Here is a 24,322-nt window from a genome sequence, read left to right on the forward strand (position 1 = left end):
AACCCGTGTAGGGATGGGCAGGGATTTGCTGCTGTTTGCAAGCGCTAAAACCCCTTGTACGATCCCTCCCGACGTGGCGGCACAGGGGGAGGTCAGGCAGCGGGGCAAAGCCCCCCATGGCAGCACTCGAAGGACCTGCAGCCTCCCCAGTTCCTCTCCTGCTGAGCAGGAAGGACGTCGGGCTTCTGAAAACCCGGGGAACAAGTTCTCAGCTTTGAAGTGGAGCAAAAGGCAGCTCCACCACCCCCTCGCCTGGGCACAGCCCAGCCTCTCTATTTATTGCTTTTAACTCTGGCTTCTGACATTTAAACAGGATCCTGCGTGGAGTCGTGGTGCTGGGCTCCCCTCCGAGCATCTCCCCAGCACGGGCACACTCCCTGGGGTTAGGCTGGGGACCACACTCCCTCAATCCAGAGCATGGGATGAGCTAGGACCTGGCCAGGAAAAGCTCCCAGCTGCTTGCTGGTAAGTGAAATGATTCCTATCAAGCAAGTGCTTGGCTTGGAAACAAAAAGTCAGCTTGAGATAGGGAGAGTTATAAGTGGGTGAAGGCAAGGGCTGGGAGTGACAGGAGAAGCTCCCCTGGGCTTGTGCGAGGTGCTGCAACTCCTTGTCCCTCTGCTGCCTGTGTGCCTGAGCCAGGGCCCTGCCCAGCCCAGCAGGATGGGCCCCAAAAGGAACAAAAAATGCCCATTTGCCCCTAAAGATCTCAGTAACAGAAACAACATGGAAAAGGCAGATTTCAGCCCCCTGCATCTGACACTGCTGCTCCCCCTCGGCAGGGCACAGGGGGAAGTTGTCTCCTCAGCTGTTACACAGGTGATGCTCCTTCTGCCTGTGAACATCCTGGTAGGAGCCACGACGGCTCCCTGGCTTTCCCTGGGTGTGGGGTGGCACTTGCAGGCAACATCACTGCAGCCCACAGTGGCAGTGGGGCCTCATCTCAATCCTTACCTGGATTTTGAGTGTGTGGAGGTTTTTTTCCCCTCTCTGGGCATTGTGTTTTCTCCTTCAACCTCACTGCCCAGGGCTGCATGTCAGTAGGGGGGATTTCCCCGGGGTTAAAGAGACATTTCCAGGAGTGAAAATGCCCAGCCAGAGCAGAGAGCTGCTCAGTATACTGGGAATCTGCCTTCCCATCCTCCAGGCTCTGGTTTAAACCAGGGAAGTCCCAGCCCTCCCCTCACCCTGCCCATCCCACCACTAACCCCTGGCCCTCAGCACCTCAGCTCCATGGCTTTGGGATCCCTCCAGGCCTGGGCACTCCCCCAGCTCCCTGGGCAGCCTGGCACAGGGGCTGACACCCCTCTCAGGGAAACAGTTCTGCCTCAGCTCCAATCTCAGCCTCTCCTGGGGCAACTTGATTCTATGATTGTATGACTGCATCTGCCCTGCCTTTATTTACCACCCGGGAGTCCTCAGGCAGGGTGAGGCTGACGGGACAGATGGGGAGGATGAGACATGGGGCTGCACCTTCCCATCCAGTTTTGAGCTATTTCCCATAGTCTTTTGATGTTTTTGCTTTTTCTCCTGAAAAGTCACCTCCCTTGTCAGAGCTGGAAGTCACAATCACCTTCCCTGATACCAGTGTAATCGTGTTTGATGAGTCATTTGTTTAATGGGGAACAGGCTGCTGGTTGCTATAGGGATGGCAGCTGAGGGGAGAGGATCCCTTCATTACCCTAATCGTGCCTTGTGACAGAGAAAACACAAGTCCAGACAATTCCAGGCCGAGCTCTACTCAATTGTTTGTCACAAGTTGAGATGCTGGGCTCTTTCCCCAGCTGGAGAGATGCAGGGATGCCCAGGAAGGTCCTTGAGCATGGGACAACTTGAGTTTGAGGACATCACAGGGTTGGGAGGTGGTGGGGACCAGGGAGGTGAGTGTTGTGCTTGATGTGAGGTACCACAGGGAAACTGGGAGCTGTGGGGGCTGCAGTGGCTTTGGGGTGATGGAAGGAGACACTGATGAGCTCCTCACCACTAGCTCCCCATCCCTCCTGAAGCTGTTTCTCTGTATCTGACAAAAAATGTGGTTCCTGGGAGTGCCATGGCTGATCCCTTTTTAACACAGCCAGTGCCCTGATTTGCAAAGGGGATGTGCTGGTATCTTATTGGCAGCGCTGACAGAGCTGGGGCTGTTTGGCACCTTTGGAAATGAGGCCACTGGGTCACTGAGGGCAGCCTCAAGGTGACCAGGAACCGTCTCCTCCTGGCTGAGTGCTGCCAGCCTTTCTCCCCACTGGGTTTCATTGCTGTGGGGCATCCCTGTCCCACAGCCAGGCATCTCCCAGGGGTGCCTGCTGCATCCCTTTGCCCTTTGTTTCACCTCCTCTCCCATGCCAGACTGAAGGGAGGTTTACTCCCGAGTTTGGTTGCAGAAGAGGCTCCCAGCCACTTCTAAAGGGGACACAGGGAGGGAATTCTGCCAGATCCAGCCCCACAGCACCCCACCACTATCAGTAACCCCCTCCATCTGCATGCTGCTTGTCAGAGGCACTACCCTCCCCTGGGACACCTCCTGCTTCCCCAGCTCTTCATTAGGGAACTGCTAATTACCACCAGAGCCTTCATGGATGCAGTTTCACTGCAACACACTCACTTTGTGTAAAAGGGCTATATTTAGCTGCCTTGCTCCTGCTGGGGATGCAGATTGCCTGCTCACTCTTTTCTCCTCTGAATCAGGAGAGTTTGGTGTCTCTTGGTGATGGGGAGGGGGGAGAAACCTCCAACCTTCAACTGTGCTCTCCAGAAAGGTTTGTACTTGTTCTTTCCCACATGAATGGGGTTTGAAAGGCTCTTCAGCAGGCTCCCAGCAGTGTGGGGCTTCATCCCTTCCCCTTCACAAAGCCCACTGTGCAAAATAAAAGGTGGGAAAAGTAAAAGGAGGATGGCCCCAGGGGACACTCAGTCTTCCTGGGTAGCAGCCTGTCTGTCACCTCTTTGGTGGACAGCACTCAGGGCATTGCAGAAGAGATCTGTCCCCAGATCTACTTTGTTGGATACCTGAGGCCCCCAAATCCTGCCCGTGGCATCTCAATCCCATCTTGTTGAGTCCCAACCCCCCCCAGACCCTGTCCCAATGAGTCCCTGACCCTGAAATCCTGTCTTGCTGGATCCCTGGTCCCTGACCCCAGAGGGGACAGCCATGGCCACATTCCCCTCTGTCTCGTGGGGAGGGGAGATGCTACATGACCACACAATTAAATGATCATTACAGCTCAGTGTGTAATTAAACCGATCCCAAACCCCCAGCTCAGGATCAGTTATGGCTGGGTGGCTATTTCAGCAAGGAAAGAAACCAATCCCCAAATCCCCCTGTTTTCTTCATCAGGTGTTTGTTGAGACATCCAAGAGGCAGAATAGGATCCTGAAAGAGCAGGAGAGGCGTGTGGCAGAGATGGAGGCAGCTCTGAGGTCGGCTCTGCACACAGCCTCATGCTGGGGCACTGCTGCCCAGGGAGCACAGGGCTATTTTTAGCTCCTTGGCTTTTGAAGAAAACAAAACCCTGTCCAGGAAAAACACCACTGATATCTAGGGGAAAAATAAACCAAGCCCTGATCCTGGTCCTTGGGAGCATCCTGTGTCCCCTGGAGAGCAGCTCCACACCCTCCAGTGCTCACAGGTGCTGTGCTGGGGTTGGGGACTGGCCCCCCAGCCCTGGCTCATTGCTATTGAGAGGAATAGAGGGGATTTCACCCCAAAGCACAGGCTGTTTCACTGGAATAGGGAGGTGAATGCTCTGACCAGGGGCAGAGCTGCTACTCGATGCCCATCCTGGTGCCAGGAGGATGCTGCAGCATTAGCTGGTGCCTCTGGAAGGGAAGGGGAAGCAGATGACAGTGAGGGTTTGTTTGCAGAGCATTCATGAAAAGTGGGGCCAAGGCTGTACCGTGAGCCCAGGGCATGGCCAGAAGCCTCCCGTGGCAGCACAGCTCAGCTCTTTGGGGCTGCTGTGTTTGGAGCCATCTCTCATGGGCTGGACACCCATGTCCCCAGAATAGGGTGTTTCATAGAATCATAGACTGGAAGGGCCCTGCAGAGCTCCTCCAGCCCAACCCCTGCTAAAGCAGGTTCAAGTCAACCAGGGGGCACAGGAACGTGTCCAGGTGGGGTTGGAAACCTCCTGAGAAGGAGCCTCCACACCCTCCCTGGGCAGCCTGGGCCAGGGCTCCCTCACCTCAGCACCAAAGGAGTTTCACCAAAGAAAGAAGTTTTGGCTACCTCAGATGCCCTGGCAAATGACAAAACCCAAGGAGGGGAGCAGGGCTGTGAAACCTGCTCAGCAGGATAAATAAAAGGGTTCATAGAGAGCAAGAGCTGGCTGGACAGCCCCGGCCAGACCATCTGGTTCATCCCTCCATCACCACTCCTGCCCCACTGGCAGCTCTGTGGGGATTTTGGCAGCTTTTGAGAGCCCAAGATAATGCTGCAGGGAGGGCAACAGGAGGAAAAGAAGATGCCTGACTTCTCCTGGCACTGAGGAAGAGGCGATGCTGCTCGAGCTGACGGGCTGATGGGGAGCGTTGGCTGCTGGGGGGGTGAGTGGGAGCCTGAATCCACCAAAGACCTACAAAGCACAGGGAGACCTCCTTAAATGCTCCCCACCAGGCTTGGGGGAAAATCAGGGTGGAAATGGATGGGGTGGAACCCAAAGTGAGGGCATTCATCATCCCTAAAGCTACAGCAGAGAGAAAGGGCTCTGTGAGCCAGGAGAGGAGCTGCTGGTGATGTTGGGATCCTCCCAGGAAGATCCACCAGCCTGGCATGTTATTTTCCTCAGTGCTCAGCCTGGCATGTTATTTTCCTCAGTGCTCAGCCTGGCATGTTATTTTTTTCACTGCTGAGATATAATTAGCGCCAGTTCCTCAGGAGCTGTCACTCACCATCACACAAGGTTTGCTTTTCTTAGGAATATGACTAACTGGCAAATGATAAAACACACTCAGGGAAGGGGAGGGGGGGAAGGGAATTAATATTTTTCCTCTCTGGGAAGGGAAAAAAAGAAACTCCACAACTTCAGGAGCCACTTTGCAGTCCTAGAGAAAGCAATAAACTCTGACAGTGCCCAAGGGGGGATGTGTGAGCCACCTGCCAGTCACACCAGGCAGCCTGTGGCTCCTCCCAGCACCAGGATGCTCAAAGCCAAGGCTGGGGTGGGAGTCACCAAGATGCTCATCACCATGGCTGCTCTGCAGGGAAACAACCACCACAAAAAGTCAAACCACCCTCCTGCCAGCCTCCTATTGATCCCTTCCCTTTCTCCCCCCCACTCACCTCCATGTGTGGTACTGGGGGGATGCTCGTGGCCCCTCTCCCTCCCAGCACAGCTCTTTGAACACAGCAGGCTTCTGCAGGCTCATCTCCTCACCAGGAAGGATGTGGCTCCCAGGGAGGGAAGGTGGCACTGCATTGATGAACCATTCATCAATGATCTGGGTGAGGGGACTGAGGGCACCCTCAGTCAGTTCACTGATGACATGAGGCTGGGTGTGAGCTGAGACCTGTGTGAGGGCAGGTGCCTCTGCAGAGAGCCCTGGCCAGGCTGGAGCCATGGGCCAAGGGCAGTGGGATGAGGTTGCCCAAGTTCCAGGTTCTGCCCTTGGGCCTCACCAACCCCAGGCTGGGGCAGAGGGGCTGGAAAGCTGCTGGAGAGAAAGGGCCTGGGAGGGTTGGTGACAGCATCTGAACATGAGCCAGCAGCGTGCCCAGGTGGGCAAGGAGGCCAGTGGCATCCTGGCTGGGATCAGCAGCAGTGTGAGCAGCAGGAGCAGGGCAGGGATTGTCCCCTGTGCTGGGCCCTGGTTAGGCTGCAGCTCCAGGGCTGTGCTCAGTGCTGGGCCCCTCACTCACTGCCACAGGGACACTGAGGGGCTGCAGCATGGCCAGAGCCGGGCACAGAGCTGGGGAAGGGGCTGGAGCACAAGGGGCTGGGGAGGGGCTGAGGGAATGGGGGTGTTGAGCCTGGAGAAGAGGAGGCTGAGGGCAGACAGGAGCCCTCTCTGACACTCCCTGACAGGAGGCTGCAGGGAGCTGGGGGTTGGTCTGTGTTCCCAAAGTAATGAGCAATAGGAAAGAGGAAACAGCCTCAAGTTGCCCCAGGAGAGGTTTAGATTCCAGTAACCAGTTGGGGGACAAAAGGGAAACTTTGGTTTGGCCTTTCTGCAGATCTGAGTCTCAAAAAACTGAGAAGCTCAAAAAAATGATACCTGTGTTTATCTTCAGCTTTCTATCACCCAGGAGAAAGCAGGCAAACAAGGCTAAAACCTCCTTTGCTTAACTGCTCCTTAGGGAGAAGTTAATGGAAACTTTCCCTCTGTCTGGTGGCTTCACACATCCCTTAACGCCCATTCCTGGCCCGAGGACTCGCTCCATGATTCTCCCCACCCTCAGGTTTCAGGGGACACCCCAGGGGCCTGTCAGGAAGCTTTGAAAGGTGCCAGTGAGTGGCCTTGGTGCAGGGGGATGGAGCTGCCAGGGCCTTTCCTCCACCCACAGCAGCAGCAGGTACCAGTGTGGTTTGGGCTCTTTTCTGCTGAAGTGATGGCAAACAATTTTGGAGGAACAAACTGGATTTTCTCCAAGCTTGTGGCCTTTCACTAGGAGAAATATTGTGACTCAGAATCTGAAAATGAACAGTTTAACACTAAAAGAAAATTAGAAGAGGACTTGGAAAGGATTGCCAGGAATAACCCTTTTCCCCCATCACCACCACAGCTTCTCTCCTGCAATTTGCTGTGTCCACGCTGGGGAGGAACTGCTGGCACCAGGAGCTTCATGCTGGAGCAATCTTTAGGCAATGCTGCATTTCACCTCAGCTTGTCCAGGTGATGGGGAAAGGGGTGGATCTGCAGGTGTGGTTCAGACCTTCAAAACACTTGGCAACTTGATGGTGCCCCAATTCCAGCCAAACATCCACTCCCCTGGGTTTCGTTGCCCAGAGACCGTCTGTGCCACAGAGGTGAGGTGCTGAGATGAGACCTTCCACAGCCTCCCAGAGACACTGAGCCCCCACAGCCTGCAAAGACACTGCTGCAGACCTCAGGCTTTCCAAACACCCAGCCTGTCTCAAATTGCTCATCACCAAGAGAAAAAGGAACAACTGACCCAAATTGTAGGGGATGTAAAAGAATCAAGGAGGTCTCGCAAGGTCTGAAACCTGTGCTGATGTCGACAGGAGGTTCCTGAGCAAAAACCTCTTTCCTGATGGCTGTGGCCAGGGTCTATCACACAAAGACAGGCAAGATCCCGCTTCTCTGCTGCCACTTGGCTCTGGTCACAGCTGGCCCAGCACAGAAGAGCTTCCAGAAGTGGTTTTCCTTCCTTTGGGCCATCTCTTCCCTCCTCTCTTTCTTCTTTCGCTTTGCAGTGCTGCAGTGAGCTGTTGTAGTAGGTGCAGGCTGCTGCTCCTGGAGGGAAACAAATGCACTAATAGAGTGCTAATTAGGATACTTAATTACACACAAAATTATTCAGCTCCTGCTGAAAGCCACTTGCTATTTTGTGTCTACACCTGGGGTAGACAGAATAAAGCAGCTTCAGCTGCATTTGACCTTATTGTCACCTGGAGCCAGGAGCAGCCCGAGGTTCACTCTAACTGGTTGGCTGGGGCTCCTGTTAGCTTACCCCTTGTAAGTCCAGGCCTTAAAGCCAAGCAAATGTCTCTTTCCATCTCTACATTCCTTGCACAACGTATTTTGCTAAAGCAGCCACACTCCAGGTGAAAACCCTCATGAAAAGGGAATGAACTCCAGGTCGCTCTGGGGCCATTTCCACCTCCATTGCAGCTCTCAGCCCCCAGCCCTGCCCTTCTCCCTTTCCTTTGCAGGCTTCCTCTTGTACACTCCCTGCAACCTGGGCATCACCAGGGAAGACCCAGCTGGGACTAGCTTAATCCTTTCTCACACTAATTGCAGTGTGCTCTGTGCCTGTGCCACATGCCTGGGCTCTGGTGCAGCTCCCCGGGGCTGGATCCAGGTGCACAGGACACTTCTCAGCAGTGTGGCACCAAAAAGCATTTTGCCCTCAATAAATCTGGGCCAAGGTATCTGGAGTAATACTTTTGGGGGCTCTGGTATTTTAAGGACTTCATAAATCTTGCCTTAGCTTTGCCCCTCGGGTCCAACTCCTCCTCTTGGGGTTTCTAAGCTACCCTCTATTTCAAGGTGCTTGTGCTTCACACCCTGTCCAAGCCAACATTGGCTCGTGGGTCCAGTCTCCATCACTCCACATGGCTCTCAGAGCATTTGTTCTTCCACTTCTCATCTCTCATACTCCAGACCCACCTCCCCACACTAACACACCCTGGCAGGACACAAGGTGATGAGTTACCAACTGCAGCTGCTGGAGACTCTGTTTTCACCCAGAAATGGCACATTTCACATCAAGGTAGCCTCGTGCTCTCCCTCAGCAGCTCACTCCTCACCTCCCTCGGCAGGAGCTCATTACCAATCTCATTTCCAGCCTCTGAACAGCATCCCCCTGCTCCCTCCATCAGCCTTTGCCCTTGGGGACTGCAGCTGGACATCTCCCAGCTCCTCCAAAGCCACATTGCACCTCTCCAGGACCAGCCAATCTCATTACACTTTGTTTTCAAGAAAAAGCTTGGCAAGAGGTAATGTTCTTTTACACAGTCCTAAAAAAGTCAGATTCTCATCATCTAGTGCAGTTTTTAGTAGTGTCTGGAAAAAAATCCAGGAGGTTGTACTGTTTCTGATAAGGATAAAAGGGGAAACGAGGTGAGTATGCTGAAGTGCTGATATCCCCTGCAGTGGTTTGTGTTTGTTATTTGTATGAAGGAATCCCAGAAACCCAGAATGATGGAGGCTGGAAGGGCCCTGCAGAGCTGCTCCAGCCCAACTCCCTGCTAAAGCAGGTTCCCCTGGCTCAGGGGGCACAGGAACATGTCCAGGTGGGTTTGGAAACCTCCCGAGAAGGAGCCTCCACACCCTCCCTGGGCAGCCTGGGCCAGGGCTCCCTCACCTCAAACCAAAGGAGTTTCTCCTCCTGTTTAACTGGAACTGTCTGTGTTCCAGCTGATGTCCACTGCGCCTTGTGCTGTCACTGGATGCTATAGAAAAATGTGTCTCCCCATCCCACTGAAACCAACCTTTTAGGGACTGATCAGTGTTAATAAGATCCCCCCTCAGTCTCCTCCAGGCTAAACAACCCCAGGTCCTGCAGCCTTTCCTCATAAGAAACATGCTCCAGTTCCCTCAGCCCTCCCTGTAGCCTTCCTTGACTTCTTTCTAGAAGTTCTCTGCTCTAGAAGGACCTTTTAAAACAACTGCCAACCACTGAATGTGACTATTAGTAACTCCATCCCTCCCTTTCAGGGCTTTCTCTGTCCCGCCAGGGCAGAACCGCTGCTCACGCTGCAGCAGCTTCACACAAGTCAGAGCCCGGGCTGGGGGAGGCAGGAGCTGGGGCTGCCCAGAGAGCTCTGATGCCCCACAGTCCCTGGCAGCAGGTCCAACAAATGCTGCTGAGCCTCAAGCAGTGAGATGCTTCCCTGGCCCAGGGCTGCTGAGTTCTGCTGGAACACCAAAGCAGCTCCTCAGCTGTGACAGTGCCCAGAGCGTCACCACGAAACACACCCCGACACAAAGGCAAGGGAGTGAACACCCAGAGATCAAACCCTTTGCCTTTGCCTTTGGAACAAATGCAGAGGATGACCCTCACACTCTCCCACTGGTACTGCTTCATTTTTAACTCAAACATGCTCTGAACTATCACTTACAAACATCTAATCCCATTTGGCTGCTGCTCTCAGGAACCAAAGCAAGTGGGTTGGGAGGTTAGGAATGAATTCTGTGGCTGGGACTGATGGAGCAGACAGAAGCAGCCCAGAGGTTAATTAGTGCCAACAGCAGCAAATGCTAGCAGGCACTTTCCATGTTGAGAATTAATGATGTTTCAGGGGATTGTTTCCTTTTGATGAACACTGAGGACCACAATGGGAAGGTTTTACTTGTCTCAGGGGCCCTTGTTAGTCTATTTTCTTTCTTGTACCAATCAAACACGATTTGTTTTAAACAGATCCTAAAATGAGCTGGCATGGTGACTTTAAAAGCTCCTGCTGGTAACTAGAACACACCAAGCACAAACATCAATTCATAAACCACTTCTGTTTCCAAAGTCCTTAGGGCAGAGCTTCTCCACACACAAACAGTGGGGTCTGCTGAATCAGAAGGGAAACAGCAACTCAAGGTGCAGTTTGCTTCAGGTGCTGGTGAGCAGAGGGAAGTAACACTCATGGGATGGTCTTTAGTGTTTGAAGTGACAAGACCAGCCCCCAAATCCTAACATCACTCTTGCCCCATTGGTATTCCAAGCTGAAACCACATTGCTCTCAGATGTTCTGATTTTTGCTGTTTGCCCTCAGCAGAATTCCTTCTGGGTACTACCCTTCCTAAAGAGCCTGAAAGTCAAACTCATGTTCACTGGAGTTAAAATCAGCTCCACTTATTCATTGCTTGTGTGTGACCCAGCAGGACAAGGACCAGGCAGTGTTTTGGACTTTCCTGCTCGTGGGGGCAGCCTTCCATCCAATTTTCATTGTATCCAAGTGAACTCCAGTGAACCCCACAGAAACAAAGACCTGTCCTGCCATGAACCTGAACAGCTCCAAGCAGATGGGACTAGTTTTGCTTTTAAATGTCTCTGTTCCAGATCAGTCAGATAATATTTGCAACAAAGTCTTAGGGAGGCTGACAGCAAGGAGGGGGGAGAGGGAGATGGGAAAAAGGAAAGCACAGGAAAAGGCAACATCAGAGCCACGGGGGTGATGAAGAGATGAAGGAATGGCAGCAGGGGGATGGTGTCAGGGGGAAAGACCCTGGAAGCTCTCCTTGGTTTACCAGCATAAGTTACAATCTTTGACACACAATTATTCACAGAATCAAAGAATCTCAAGGGTTGGAAGGGATCTCCAAAGCCCATCCAGTACAACCCCTGCCAGAGCAGGACCACCTAGAGTAGGGCACACAGGAACTCATTGAGGTGGGTTGGAATGTCCCCATAGGAGACTCCACAGCCCATCTGGGCAGCCCCTTCCAGTGCTCCCTCACCTCAACAGGGAAGAAATCCTTCCTTGTGTTTCTTTGGAACCTCTTCTGTTCCAGCTTGTCCCCGTTGCTCCTTTTCCTATCACTGGCCATCACTGGGAACAGCCTGGCACCAGCCTCCTCACATCCACTCTCTATGTATTTGTAAACATGGATGAGGTCACCCCTCAGGCTCCTCCAAGCTCCAGAGCTCCAGCTCCCTCAGCCTTTCACCAGAAGGGAGATGCTCCACTCCAGCATCTCTGTGGCCCTGCAGAATCACAGAATCACCAAGTGCACAGGTTTTACACGTGGAAATAGAGTGGGGTCAGACTCCCTCAGCCAGGCAGCAGGCAGGGAGAAGCCCAGGCCAGGCAGTGACTAACCAGGCACTTTTCCTCCTGCCTTGTGATGAAATTCAAGGAAGAGCATTTGGGCCATGTGCATTCGATCATACATGACCTTTATTGGAGACAGGTGGGGTCATTTATTATACAGGAGTAACATCACACCATTCTCTTCCCATTTAATTCCTTTTAGTCTCCTTATAAATCTGTAGCAAAAGTGCACTTTTAACAGGTTTTTTTTACTCTATAGTATATATCTTTCAATATTATCTCTCAGTCAGGTATTTTATTTGTAAAAATGTATCACCAGATATACAAAATAACATGTCTAGTGTACTACATTAATCTTTGTATTTACTGTTTAGATTCTTTTTAATTCAGTGCTCTCTCTTTTTTTTTGCAAGACTTAGTGATGACAGTCTGCTGGTAGTGCCACCAGGAGAGGACTCACAGCTTGTGTGTGACCAAGGGGGAGAAGACTCTTAAGCCATGGCCAATTCTCACACCATAGCAACAAGATGACATTTGCTGTAGTTGAATATGTCCCTTTAAAATGACAGTACTTTGTATAATAAAAAATGACTAAAAAACCCTGTTTTCTCCTCTGGAGGAGGAGATGTGCCAGGAGGATGGAACCTGCACCCAAGGGGGAGACAGTGGTAATGATTCGTTTGCATTTTGAAGGCAGGAGTTAATTGCTAAGGTTACATTTCTGGCCATGGTGAGAAGAAATGGATCCATAAAAGCCACACGAAACTGGTTGTGAAACGTTGTTTTCCTGAGGACAGTGTTTTGGTAAAGTGTTTTCTATCCTGTACAAGCCACAGAATTGCATAAGGTCAAAGTCCTCAAGAACAACAATCACTGGTACATGCCACAAAGGGCTGTGCTGGGAGCAAGCACACAGAGGACAGCTCTTGTGTTACCTAAGATGAAGAAAGGGAAATACTCATTTCCACTGGTAGTTTAGAGCCAGCTGGGACAAGCTTTGGCACAGCAAGAGGACTTTCCAAAATGGAAATTACAGAAGACTTTCTGACATTTTACAAACTTCCTTAGTCTTTTCTTTCTAGCTATCCTTGAGATTATAATAGATACACGTGGAACAGGTAATTACTCAATGTCAGTCTTCAAAAGACTAAGAATTTCCCCTGGTGAGCAAGGCCTATAGAGGTAAACAATCAGAAGCATGTTTAGAGGAGTGTTATGATTCCCAGATCAACACAAACATCCCCAATGGATGAAACACTTAAGCAAGGTAATGTCCAGGTTGGTTGGTTTTCCTTCTCACACGTTCCTTACCTTGAAGAGTAAGAACAACTGGATTAGTTACATCAATAACGCTTCCCTTGGTTAACCCTTCCCAGTTAGTGCTGTTTCTGTGTATTAGCATAGATTCAGAATGTTAGTTGCATCAGTTTGCTATGGATTGAATGAAATGTTGAACAGACACTGTTTCAGAACGAGGGCACTTGTGGTTTACACAATAGCTCCAAGGAAAGCTGTAACTCAGCTTCCTACAGCAACTGGTTGTCAGACATGTCCTTCTACAGGTAACTGCTTCTCTGCTCCCCTTAAACGTGCAGCGGTGTGTTGGTGGGTCAAAACTTCTGCTTCAAAGGAAAAATGCACAACAGTCTGGGCTGAATGTGGATGAAGTTCTCTACCTTCTGAAGAAGAAACAGAACTGCAAGAATAAAAATGTGAAAAAGAAGGAGTGCTGTTAGTGTTATCTAAACCCAGGGTAAGGCATAATGGGGGAATTTACAACGCTGCAGAGAGAGGTTTTTGTCTGAGAGGTTTTTTTTCTATATATATATAAAAGAATTACAGACTTGACATTTCCAATATGTCTTAGCTTTGTACTGCTTCTCAAGTCTGAGTCACCAAAAATATCCAGCAACCAGCTGCTGCTCATATCCTAAAATATGCCTTCAGCTGACACTGAATATTGAAATCATTCTGCTAAAATACAGAAAAACGACGATGGTAGAAACCAAGGTATAGCCTCAGGCCAACGTTAAATGGTAAAAACTCTACAATGCTACTTTTAAATCTCTTCTTCAGTTCATGAACAAATAAGCAGCCAGGTTTCAAGTAGAGGTAACGCAGATTTTGGAAGATAGCACGTAAAAAAGAAGCCCAGGAAGAAAACTGGAACAAAAGCTCTTCTCGTTACGGCAGTCAGCACGAATCCTCCACGCAAGGGCAGGGAGAAAGCTTCACTCGCCCCGCTGGATCTGTCCTGGTCCTACAGCCACAATGAGGAGCTGCTCCTGCTCTCACAAACGTGTTCCATTTGGACATAGCTTGATCCCTTTTTCCTTTTGTTTGGAGCCATGTACATCTTGTCTTAGTCTCTTGACTGGTAGAAGAGGATGTATCCAGATTCCGAGTTTTTGGAAATGTCTGATGTTAACCCATAGAATTCTTCAATAGCCTGGGCATCAATTTTCTGCAAGTTAATGAGAGTTAGAATTAGCCTCAGTCAAAGCACCACCCTTTCCCAGACAAAGCATCATTTCCAGTTCTCACAGGGGATGCTGGAGAGCCACTAGTAACAATAGAGCCACATCTCAGTATCATTTCATTCAACCAAAACCAATAAGACATTCTTTTTTCCCCACTTAATACGTTGTTCACTATTGAGAAAAGGAAGTCAACATGAAATAAGGAACCTCTCAGCAGTGGTGCACTCTTAAGCCAGACTGTACAAAATAGGGACTCTTTAAAGATGCATTTTCAGGGATCCACACCGTTTCCATGTTTGCTTTCTCACCCAGACCAGGGTTACCTTTCCTGACTACAGGTTTGTAATGGAAATGAAAATAAGCAGTCACTCATCAGCAAAGATTTTTATACAGCTGGGAGCACATGTGGAACATCCTGATTTAACAGTCAGGTAAAACATCACTCCAGACTTTGAAGTTCCTGGGACACCCTTACACAGAGAAGTCCTGCAAGAGCTACTGGTAATTATACCATGCAACCTGTGGATCTCATTTGATTGTGGTCTTCTGAGATCCCTGCTTCCGTAGAATTTGCTGGTATGTTGCCTGCTGGAATATTATCACAAGGTTTGTGTTTTAGGAGACAGAAATGATTTGCCATATTGACAGAATTAAATGGTCTACTTGTATTTAAAGTTGTGAACTATGTGCAGGAAAGCAGTTTTTCACTTTATACTCCAACCAGCAAGGCCTGTAGGGTACTTTGAAGGGCTTTTAAAGATGCAAGTTCTACTGTCTTGGTCCCACTCTTGAGAATGACTGGCTTCCCATCACTGGATTTCATTCTGCAGTCCATGGAGAGCAAGACTAGAGGCCAAAACACTAAAACAACCACTCCCAGTGACCTGTGCTGCTCAGCAGTCCACTGTGTTTCGGTATATAAAAACACCTCTAGGACACAGAAATGAGAGGCTGAATTTGTTGTGGAGGACCAAAGGGAGACTAGCCGAAAGTTTTCCCCTTATTTCCCAAGGAATTAAGCTGAGGAAGCAAAGAAATGCTCAGAATACAAGAAGCTCTGGGCTGAACACCTGCTGCAATGGTAAGAGGGAGCAGCAGAGAGCAACCTGCACTCACACCTTAAAAGAAAGGGCCTGTGCTCTGACTCCATGGAGGAGCTTCCTCAGCTACTGTGGTGAACTGGCAGTGTGCTCAGTCACTGCTGCAGCATCACCAGCAACCACAGCAGTGCTGCCAAACCACCTGTGAGTTTGGGCAGGCCTTTTCCCAAGAAAAACAGACACAGGCAGACACAGAAGATGCACCAACTGCAGGACAGAGCTGCACAAATTCCCTCTTGACCAGTTTTGTAGAATATTTTGATTAAAAATATATATAGGAGGGGAAAAAAGACCCCAAAGTATGTGTTGTCTCTGTCTTCCCCACTCAAGGAGTTCAGAGAAGCTGAAATACCGGCTGAGGGCTTTTGCATCTTCACACAGTTTATTACCATAACATCTACTACGAACTGTTAGATCCTCATTTAAACAGAAAAACAGCAAGAGAACATTCTTCAGGCCCTGTAATATATTTAGCAGACAACTCAAACATGGTTTATTTTTAAGCACCAACTAACTTGCCATGCAATCAAGTCTATTTCCACTACTCATTCTGAATGCAACTCAAACATTTGACACAGACTAATTCATCCGACAGATATTTTTAGTTTTAGCAGGGCAAAACTGGCTTCCTTCTTTAATTTCACACAACACACAGGGGAACTGGAAGAGGATTATATACACTCTATTCTTCCCATCCTTAGTTGACCACATATGTCCCAGACAGCAAAATTTCACCCAGTTGCAGCTTCAGAGTAAAAACCAGTTGATGGTTTCATGACTAACTCTAGGATTCTGCATCCTCTCCTGGCATTAAGATGATTTTTCCCATTAACTGAGCTTAAATATCCTTTCCTTCATTGCAGACAACTCTTCTGGTTCCCAAAACCAAACCCTTTTCTTGCATACCACTCATTGCATGAAGACAACCAACCACTCTCTCCCTTTTCTCAACAACTCCCTGGATGGGTACTTTTCCCTCTCTGTTCCAGGTAAACATTGTCACTGAGATGTATCACTTAGCTGCTCCGATGACAACACACCAAATTAGGCAGAGATCATCTGCTTGGGCTCCTCAACTAATTTTGCTAGGCACAGAACCCCGTTTGGACTCAGGTGCCTCCTGGATTGGATGCAGTTGCTTTTCATGTATGCTGTAGCATGTTGGGTTATCACCTATCTTCAGTTTAGCTGAAAGCTGGCCTTGGAACCAAATTCAAACAGATAAATGAATGACTTGACCACTTGTGACATTTAGTGGGTAATAAGGACAAAGTACTTCCTAGTGACAGTTGGGTTATTAAGTTCACATCACTTGCCAAAAAGCTTTTTAACTGTATTTAAGGGGGGAAAAAAAGCTTTCTCCTGTGTTGTCTTTCAGTTGTAGTATCTGTATCCATGTGCAAGGGCTTTAGATTCATCTTCTGAAGTCAGATGACTAATACCTGCTTTGTTATGTAGTCAGTTCATACCTAGAATGTTCAGCCTCCAAAGCTTAAAAAAGCAAGAATTAAACAGTAACTGCTTTCAGGTTCTAAAGAGTCTCTGAAGAGGAGAAGGCTCCTGTGGTTATCCCTAAAGCCACAAGCTTAGCCAGAATTCATGTTTTAGGGGATCTGGGCCTCAGGGGATTTTCTGCCACTGTTTTTGAGGATCTCCTCTGTAATGTCATCTACAACAATGTATTTCTTGTAGTGTTACCTTATGGCCAATCACAAGCAGTACGAAAGTAGTACTTGGTCACGTTCAGAGTAGACGTTTCAATCTCTTTAGGCAGCAGATGTAACTGACAAAAGCAGTTGCAGCTTTACTTGACTTTTCCAGTGAATAGCCTACAGCACTAGTAAGGAACTAATTCTCAAGAGCTGATGACTAAGCAGGGAGAGAGAACAGATGAGCAAGACTGCAGCTACTTCTTCCAGCAGCCTGTAGCACCAGGAGAAGAAGAGCAGACTCCACTATCCTGTTTTCCTTCATCATCGAATTGCCAGAAATTCAGGTGAGTTCTAGAAGGCTGAGGAGTGAGAAAGGGTGGTACTTCCTAGACAGAGGGAGGCAAGAGGAAAGCTTCACATTCATCACACAGTTCAAAGGCAGGAGCAGCTCCAGCAGACAGTCAGTGAAGAGATCCTCTGGGACAAACCCAGCAGGAATCCTTTGCTACGCTCTTCAAAGCAGGTCAAGGAGAAACTGCTCATCAGAAAGGGCCAGTCACCTCAAATTACTCATGCAAAGCTCTCATGTGCAATTTTTCATGCCCTCCACCAGGAGGAAAAAACACCCACCCAAATATCCCATGCAAACAGCAGATGGAGAAGCTTCCAGCAGGAAAAGGCATCTTTAACCTCTGGATTTACAGCTGAGGCAGAGATAGTGCTACAGGACTAATCCTAATAAAGACAGCAAAAACCCAAAGAACCATGGAAAACACAAAGAGTAGAAATGTCAGATCAAAAAGCTTTATTTTTACAGCACTTGAGATCAACTTTGTAAAAGAATATGAACTTAAAAAAATAAAGCCATGATTAAAGTCAGAAAAGCAACTTAAATGGGACAAAAAGAGGCATCACTCCAGGGTAGAGGAAATACATTCTAGCTAACTTGTGGCAGCTCCTTGAATTTATTGTCCAATAATAGATGGTGCCCACATAAAAGCTATGTCTTGGCACACCTATAAAACTACCAACAGCCTTGACAGATAGAAGAAATTTCTCTTTTGACCTAAAAGCTAAGATACAGCATAGAAGTGACTGAGAGAAAACAAATACAGAACAAGATGGTTATCTTGCATATACTTTTAAAAAGGAAAGTTCCTCTCCTGGGTGGAAAAGACAGTGGATACCTGTGTTTAAAAACACTGAAGGGAAAACTGTTTCCAAAGTTAGCTGACACAATTCCATCCTTCATCCATGACAGAAACAGAGGAAAATAACCTTCAAAATGTAATAATGGGAGAAAGGCAACTGTTGATGGCAATCTAAGCTATCCAAAAACCCAGGAAGTCATCCCTGATGCTCAAAGCTAAGCAAACACTTAAAAACAGTATTAACTGAAGAACACACCACATCTTTATTCCAACACAAGCAAGGATTTGGCTGTACCTGTTTAGACACTCAGCATCAGACTTTAACCTTGGCCATGAGACCTCAGAGGCAAACAGCACATTTCCATCTTTACAAAGAGCTGTTCTAGTGTGGTATTTGTTCTACTCTTTGATATTTACTTAACAATTATGTGAAATAGATGGATATGTAAATATTTAGATATATTAGTTGAAAAGTTAAGGAAAAATTTGCCTGAGCAGACTGTTTAACGTTATTGCAAACAGCCCAAACATCTTTGTATACTCTCAGAACCTCCCTACAGTCTCCTAGTTTATCACAGCTTTTCTATAGTCCAATTTGTGGGGGAAACTGCCTACAAAAAAGGTTGTAAGTTCTTAAACACAGCAGTAAACTGCAACTAGCACAAGGCAAGTTAGCTACAAAATGGTGGCCAAAAGGTGGGCTGAAATAAAAGCTCTTCAGGTCTTGAATGAGATCATTGTGTATTTCAGCCTGAAGAGATGCACACCACCTCGTGTCTGAGGTGGCCATACAGCCTGCCTGCTCCTTTGCCCTCCTCCATACAACTTCTCTAACAAAGAGGCACAAAATGATGACGTTTACTCTGGAAAAGTCCAGAATTATTCTGTGCACAGGTTTTGCTGAAATACTTCCACGGGTACAAAAGCTATGACTCTATGTAAAAACAGAGCCGGGGAGGGTGATGCTGTCTACACTTGCTTTCACCATGGAACAAAGTACCCACCTCTACGATGTCATCATCAAACAGCAACCAAAAGCCATGGCTCTTCACAATGGTGATATAATGTCCACGATTTGGGCCGCTGCCAGAAAGAAAAGGATTGAAGACTTATGACTCTTGCGTCTACAAAAGGCAGGACCACTGCTCTCCCACACGATTCCACCTATTACTGGCAGAGTCAGGTTTCCCAGCCCTTAATGTTGTCTAGTACTACTCATGACATTGTTTAGCTTCTCAGACTTGGCCAAATTGCTGGAATTAAAGTTTCTGTTATGTATAACCACATCTTTAGGCAAAAGAGTACTGCTCTAGTCCCTCCAGAGTTACAGATAAACACATTACCTGTCGCAGAATGAATCTTCTTTGTTTAGAGCAACTAAACCAAAAGTAAAACTGGACGAGTAAAATATTTTAAACAAGTTCTGAGAACTCAAATATTTAGAAAATACAGTTTATCTTAAGCCCTTAGTAAGTTCCCAATGAGAACTGAAACCAGAACAGACGGGGGGCTCCTAAAAGTGCCATATGAGACAAGAGGTTTGAGAATAAAAAGCAAAGCTACTTAACACATCTGAATTATTAAACACTGTTGTTAAAACATAAGTGTAGTTACAGGTACAGCAATTTAAAAACCTACAGAAGGGAGTGAACAGAATGAGATCTGAGAGTAACAAAAACAAATAAATACCAGAACAACTGCAGCACAACAAAAATCACCTAGAATTACAGGTAGCTCAATTAAATCTATATATATTATATATATTAGACAGTATTATATATAATCTATGTGCTAGATTATATCTATTATAGATTGTTATGCTCCTCACAAAGATGTTCAGAACATTTGTGTTGTAGTAAGCTACTACTTTAACATTCACCCTTCCAGAACACAGTTAGAAATATCTCTTTTACTTCCATGACTGCTTTTTTTCTCCTAAAAGTGCTGATTTTTTTTTCTCCTTGCTTTTAAAAACGGAATTAAAACCACTACAAGAACAAGGAATACATGAATAAAGGGAATGAGGACATTTTACAGAAAGACCAGCAGTACACGGTACATTCCACATGGTGGCACCAGCTTCTAAACAAACTTCAATGGCTTAGCAAGTAGCCACATGAGAACCTAATTCTATTTTAGTTAAGTGTTTTTCCAAGATTTCTTTTTATTTCATTTAGTTTTCCTGGAAAGCAGGGTTGGGGGTGGGTTGTTGATTTGTTTGTTGGTTGGTTGGTTTGTTTTAAACCCTGCTCTTTGCTACAGCTCAAAGAAACAACTTGCCCAAATCACCACTCTATTTGAAACGGGCAAACTTCAGCCTGTGTACTCAGATAGCAGAATTTAAACCAGTAGAAGAGTAATTAAAATAGAATGAAAAGCTTTTAATTAAATAACAACAGCAAAACACCTCAAACCAACAAACACTCAGACAACCAGCTCTGATGCTGCTCAGCATGCTCCCATATTGTCAAGCCGTGGTACTGTTACTAAATGCCATATGGATGACAGAGTCCTTTTAAATTGGAAGGAAATGCACTAGAGGCCCAGAAAGCACAAAGTCAACGTACCTGCCACAATGAACAACCACAGCCACAAGGTCATACATTCTGTCAGGATTTGTAGCATCTCCAGAGGTGTTGAAGAGCCGCAGCTCCAAGGGAAAGACAACACGGTAGGAGAGTTTGGTGTATCGATGCAGCTGGTCCATGTATTTGAATCTTTTCAAGTGCAGAGCTAGAATCATGGGCAACTTTTTCACTCTCATCCTGAACCACAAAAATATGGTAAAGAACAAGGTATTAGCAGATCGCCTGAAATCAAGTTTTGTTTAAGACCAGTTTGAATATGAAGCTTCTTAAAAGGCACCTAAAATGCTGATGGAGATTTTCAAAGAGGCTGCTTCTCTCGTGCATGTCCCAGTGAGAATGGGCAATATTTGTTCTGAAAGATAAACCACACCACTGACATCTGAATGCAGGACAACTGACTACACTGAAATGATCGACTTTTCATCATATCAGTGGGAAGCAAGAGATGGAATAAATCTGTCTTGCTGCTCTGCCTGTGACCAAAGATGAGGTGAGAAATAACGTTTTTGCATGCAGCATTCCCAGTGAGAGCAGATGGGATGGGTTACAGTGGCTTTGAGCTGATTAATGCTAACTGGGGAAAAGGTGAATGTCTGGAAGCACCAGATATAAGCTCTTCTGGGAGGAATACAAAATTAATCCCTTTACTTCTCTCTGATAAGGTTGCCACAAAGTTACTTGAGCCTCTCTCTATTTCTTAATCCCCTCCCCACTAAACACAGACCCAACGTTTTCTTTTTACTGACTTCACAAGGTGTATTTTTCCTTCAGCTGCCCATTTGAAGGGAATGTTGGCATTAGCCTGAATAGTTGAACTTTACCTCTTCTGTGCTTCCTGTTTGCTGCGGCACTGCTCACAATAGTATTTATATTCACTGCATAGAGTTTCAGTATTACTAAATCCTCTGTGGAAATGGAGAAAAATCAGGTAAGCAGGGATGTTCAGTCAGACCATCCAGTTAAAAGTTGCTGCTAATAATGCTGAACAAACCCAAAGTGCACAAGGAAGACGAAATCCCTCTTATTGATATCATATTCACTCACATCTCCCAAACATAATTCAGGTATACTTGTCCCACTATTGGGATGTAGGAGAAATATTCAGCTGGAAAAATCTGGAAGTGATGCTCTACACACTTTCTGAGTAGGCACAGATAATAAACAGCAATAAAGTGATTATGTTTTGCTTCCAGACGTAACCACTCCATGTTTTCTTTGGTGGCAGACATTACATGTTAAGACTTATAGCCAATAGCCATTGACTAGTCAAAGTCCCTACGATTCTATGATTCTATCATCTTTCAGCTCCTAGCAATTATACATCCATTATCAGCTATTAAAAAGCCAGATGCTATATGCAACTTGCAGTATCCTAGCAGCTGACAAGCCTTGGACCCAACAGCCAAAAAGATGGAGCAAATGTCTGTAATCATCATCAAAACAACCTGACCACAAACAACAGAACCAGACCACTGAAATGCAGTAACTATATTAAAACAAATCAGAATTTTTCATGAAACCAAACACGCTGTGTTTCATTTTGATGAAAAAATTACTACATGAAGTAACAAATAAAAATGCCCATAAAAGAAAGGGAAAAAACCCAATCTTACAGAACCCTAAGAAAACACTGTGCTCATTAAGTACTAAAACCCACTAATGAGGAGCTTCAAAAACCCACAATAAAGATAACATGAACAGCACTCTTAAGTAGAAGATATTTGACCATAAGCATAAGTCAAAGACTACAACTGCTGCACAAAAGAGCAGCTACTCCAGGCTCTTTGCTTCTGTCCAAGGACAGGTATTTTTTCCATTCCCAAATATTTTCCTTTACCTTAGACAGTGTGTAATTGATGTATTTTGTTCCACATCAACCGATAGATCCAGAAAGTCCTCATCTTTGCTACTAACCTTGAAAAAAATGAGAAGAAATATTTCATGACAGTTTAGAACAGGTAGATTTAACTATTTCTGGAATGGTGCAACATCCTCATTGCAAGTAAAGAGCTTTGTGATTAAAAAAATAAACACACACAGAGGCCCTTTCTTGATGTAAACTACAACTGAAGAAACCATCTGAGGTGTTGTTACAATCCAGACAGGAGTATTTCCAAAAAAACCAAAACAAAACCTAGAAAAACAACACCAAAAAAAGCATACAAAAAAAACCCCAACCCAAAAACCTGTCTTGCAAAACATCTTCCCCTTTGAGGCTTCAGGACATACTGTGCTTACTTCAGTGGCAAATCAAGTTTTTAACCAGTCAGAGCTCTTGCAGGTGGAGAAGACTGAACTGTATTCCACTTGCCTTGTAGACTGATACAGCTTTCTGCTGCATTTCAGAGTTTAGTAGTGAATATTTACAAGGAAATGCAGAAACAGGCAGATGGGTTTTCAATTAAATGGGTTAGCAGTTAGGAAAACTGGCTTTCCATTTGTGGAAGAGTCACATTTAATTTCCAAATTCTCGATACAGAATGCTATTAATGTAATTTTTAGAGCTTCTATTTACCACACAGCCATAATTTTAGATCTAAAATGCCAAGAACAGCCATCTCAGCTGAAATCACTTCTGGTTTTCACCCCATCTGGGATTTCACTTATTTTAGAAATATTACATCAGGCACAGTACATGACTAACTAGAAATTCCTGGTTGAAGGTGGTGTGGTTCTTAGAATTCTAGACTTTGTGGCACTTCTTTTGCTTCCAAATTAAGTGGCTACGGACCAGCAACAAGCAGCACAGAGTTTCAATTCAAGAAATTCAGTTAATCCCAGAGTTAAATAAATAGTGAGCAACTCTCATGGAGAAACACAACAAAAACTATCAATCACTGACACAGGAAATAACATGAAGACAAAAAGGCAGCTTGTATCAGCCAGGTGCAGACTGCCTTGATGGAAACAGGGAGGAGGAACAGAAAAAACACTACGCTTTTTCTGAGAAACATACCTTAATGAGTATTGGTTTGAACATAGAGGTGATACAGTCATAAAATAGGCTATGCTCCATATTTTAATAGAGAGAGTGCAATTTCATCTATCCTAATAAATGAAAAAGTGTGCTTAGTATTAGGGAAAATGATCCAGAACCTGTGAAAAGTCTAAGGGGTTTGGTTTTGTTTTAAACGTACAGCCTCACAGTTAAGACATCTGGTTTCATTGGTTAGTGTTCCTTGGAAGATTTCATGGACCCACGTCAGATCAGTCTTGTCTCCTTCTTCACTCTCAATGCTGCCATTCTGGAGTTTGCCATTCTGTTTCTCCTGCTTTTTCTCTTCTTGTAATAAGTCAGCAATAGTGTTAAGTAGGTAGTTTAGGAATTCGTGTGCGTCCTGCTGCATATAATTATCAAATAATTCTGGAAAGGAAGAGATCAAGAAGAATGAAAATACATAGATACTTTGTAATATTAAGTTGCTATGCTTTTAACAATCAGCCTGTGCCCATCCCCTTTCTGGACCCTATTATACAATTGTGGGTTACACTGTTAAAAGCCTTTGGAGACTTGTACATTGCTGTTCTCCCAAGGGATGTCAGGTTACCCTCAGCTATTCCTCAGGTTGCAAGAAACAGATGAAAAATAACATACAGGGAACTTAGATTGGGCATTTCTTGGAGCTGAAGAAAACCATAATTGGTTTTGGGTGGGGTTATTTTGGTTTGGCTTGTTGGGTTTTTTCCCTTTGGGAAGGAAGAGATAAAGCAATTCAGATGTGCAGCCTTGGGCCATGAGTTCATTAATCTCAGCATCAAGGGGCAAAAATCCCCTATCGTAAGTTTGTGATCTTTTCAAGTTCAAGTACAGTTGATAATTCAACACACAGAACTTTGCCTCACAAACTAGCCCAGGGAAACAACCACTAATTCTCATCATAAGGAACGATCCTACTGCAAATGTAAGGAAGGTGACTAAGAGCAATGAAAACTCCTTAGAGAGTTCAGCTTTGACCAGCTCCACGCC

General features: G+C 46.4%; 1 protein-coding gene across 2 annotated transcripts in view; it reads right to left on the bottom strand.

The window, feature by feature from the left end:
- Positions 1-11,492: 11,492 nt before the first annotated feature.
- The window catches only part of LOC104553848 (ubiquitin carboxyl-terminal hydrolase 12), a 30,204-nt gene continuing 17,374 nt past the window's right edge, over positions 11,493-24,322 (bottom strand). For both annotated transcript variants that reach the window (XM_062006739.1, XM_062006740.1), the window contains exons 4-9: positions 23,493-23,719; positions 22,193-22,269; positions 21,177-21,260; positions 20,335-20,532; positions 18,772-18,850; positions 11,493-13,848 (exon numbers count right to left, since the gene is read on the bottom strand). In XM_062006739.1, the coding sequence (XP_061862723.1) occupies positions 13,747-13,848; positions 18,772-18,850; positions 20,335-20,532; positions 21,177-21,260; positions 22,193-22,269; positions 23,493-23,719 (767 nt within the window). In that variant the 3' untranslated portion in view covers positions 11,493-13,746. The remainder of the gene's footprint in view (positions 13,849-18,771; positions 18,851-20,334; positions 20,533-21,176; positions 21,261-22,192; positions 22,270-23,492; positions 23,720-24,322) is intronic.

Source organism: Colius striatus, chromosome 13 (genome assembly GCF_028858725.1).
Source record: "Colius striatus isolate bColStr4 chromosome 13, bColStr4.1.hap1, whole genome shotgun sequence".
NCBI lineage: Eukaryota > Metazoa > Chordata > Aves > Coliiformes > Coliidae > Colius > Colius striatus.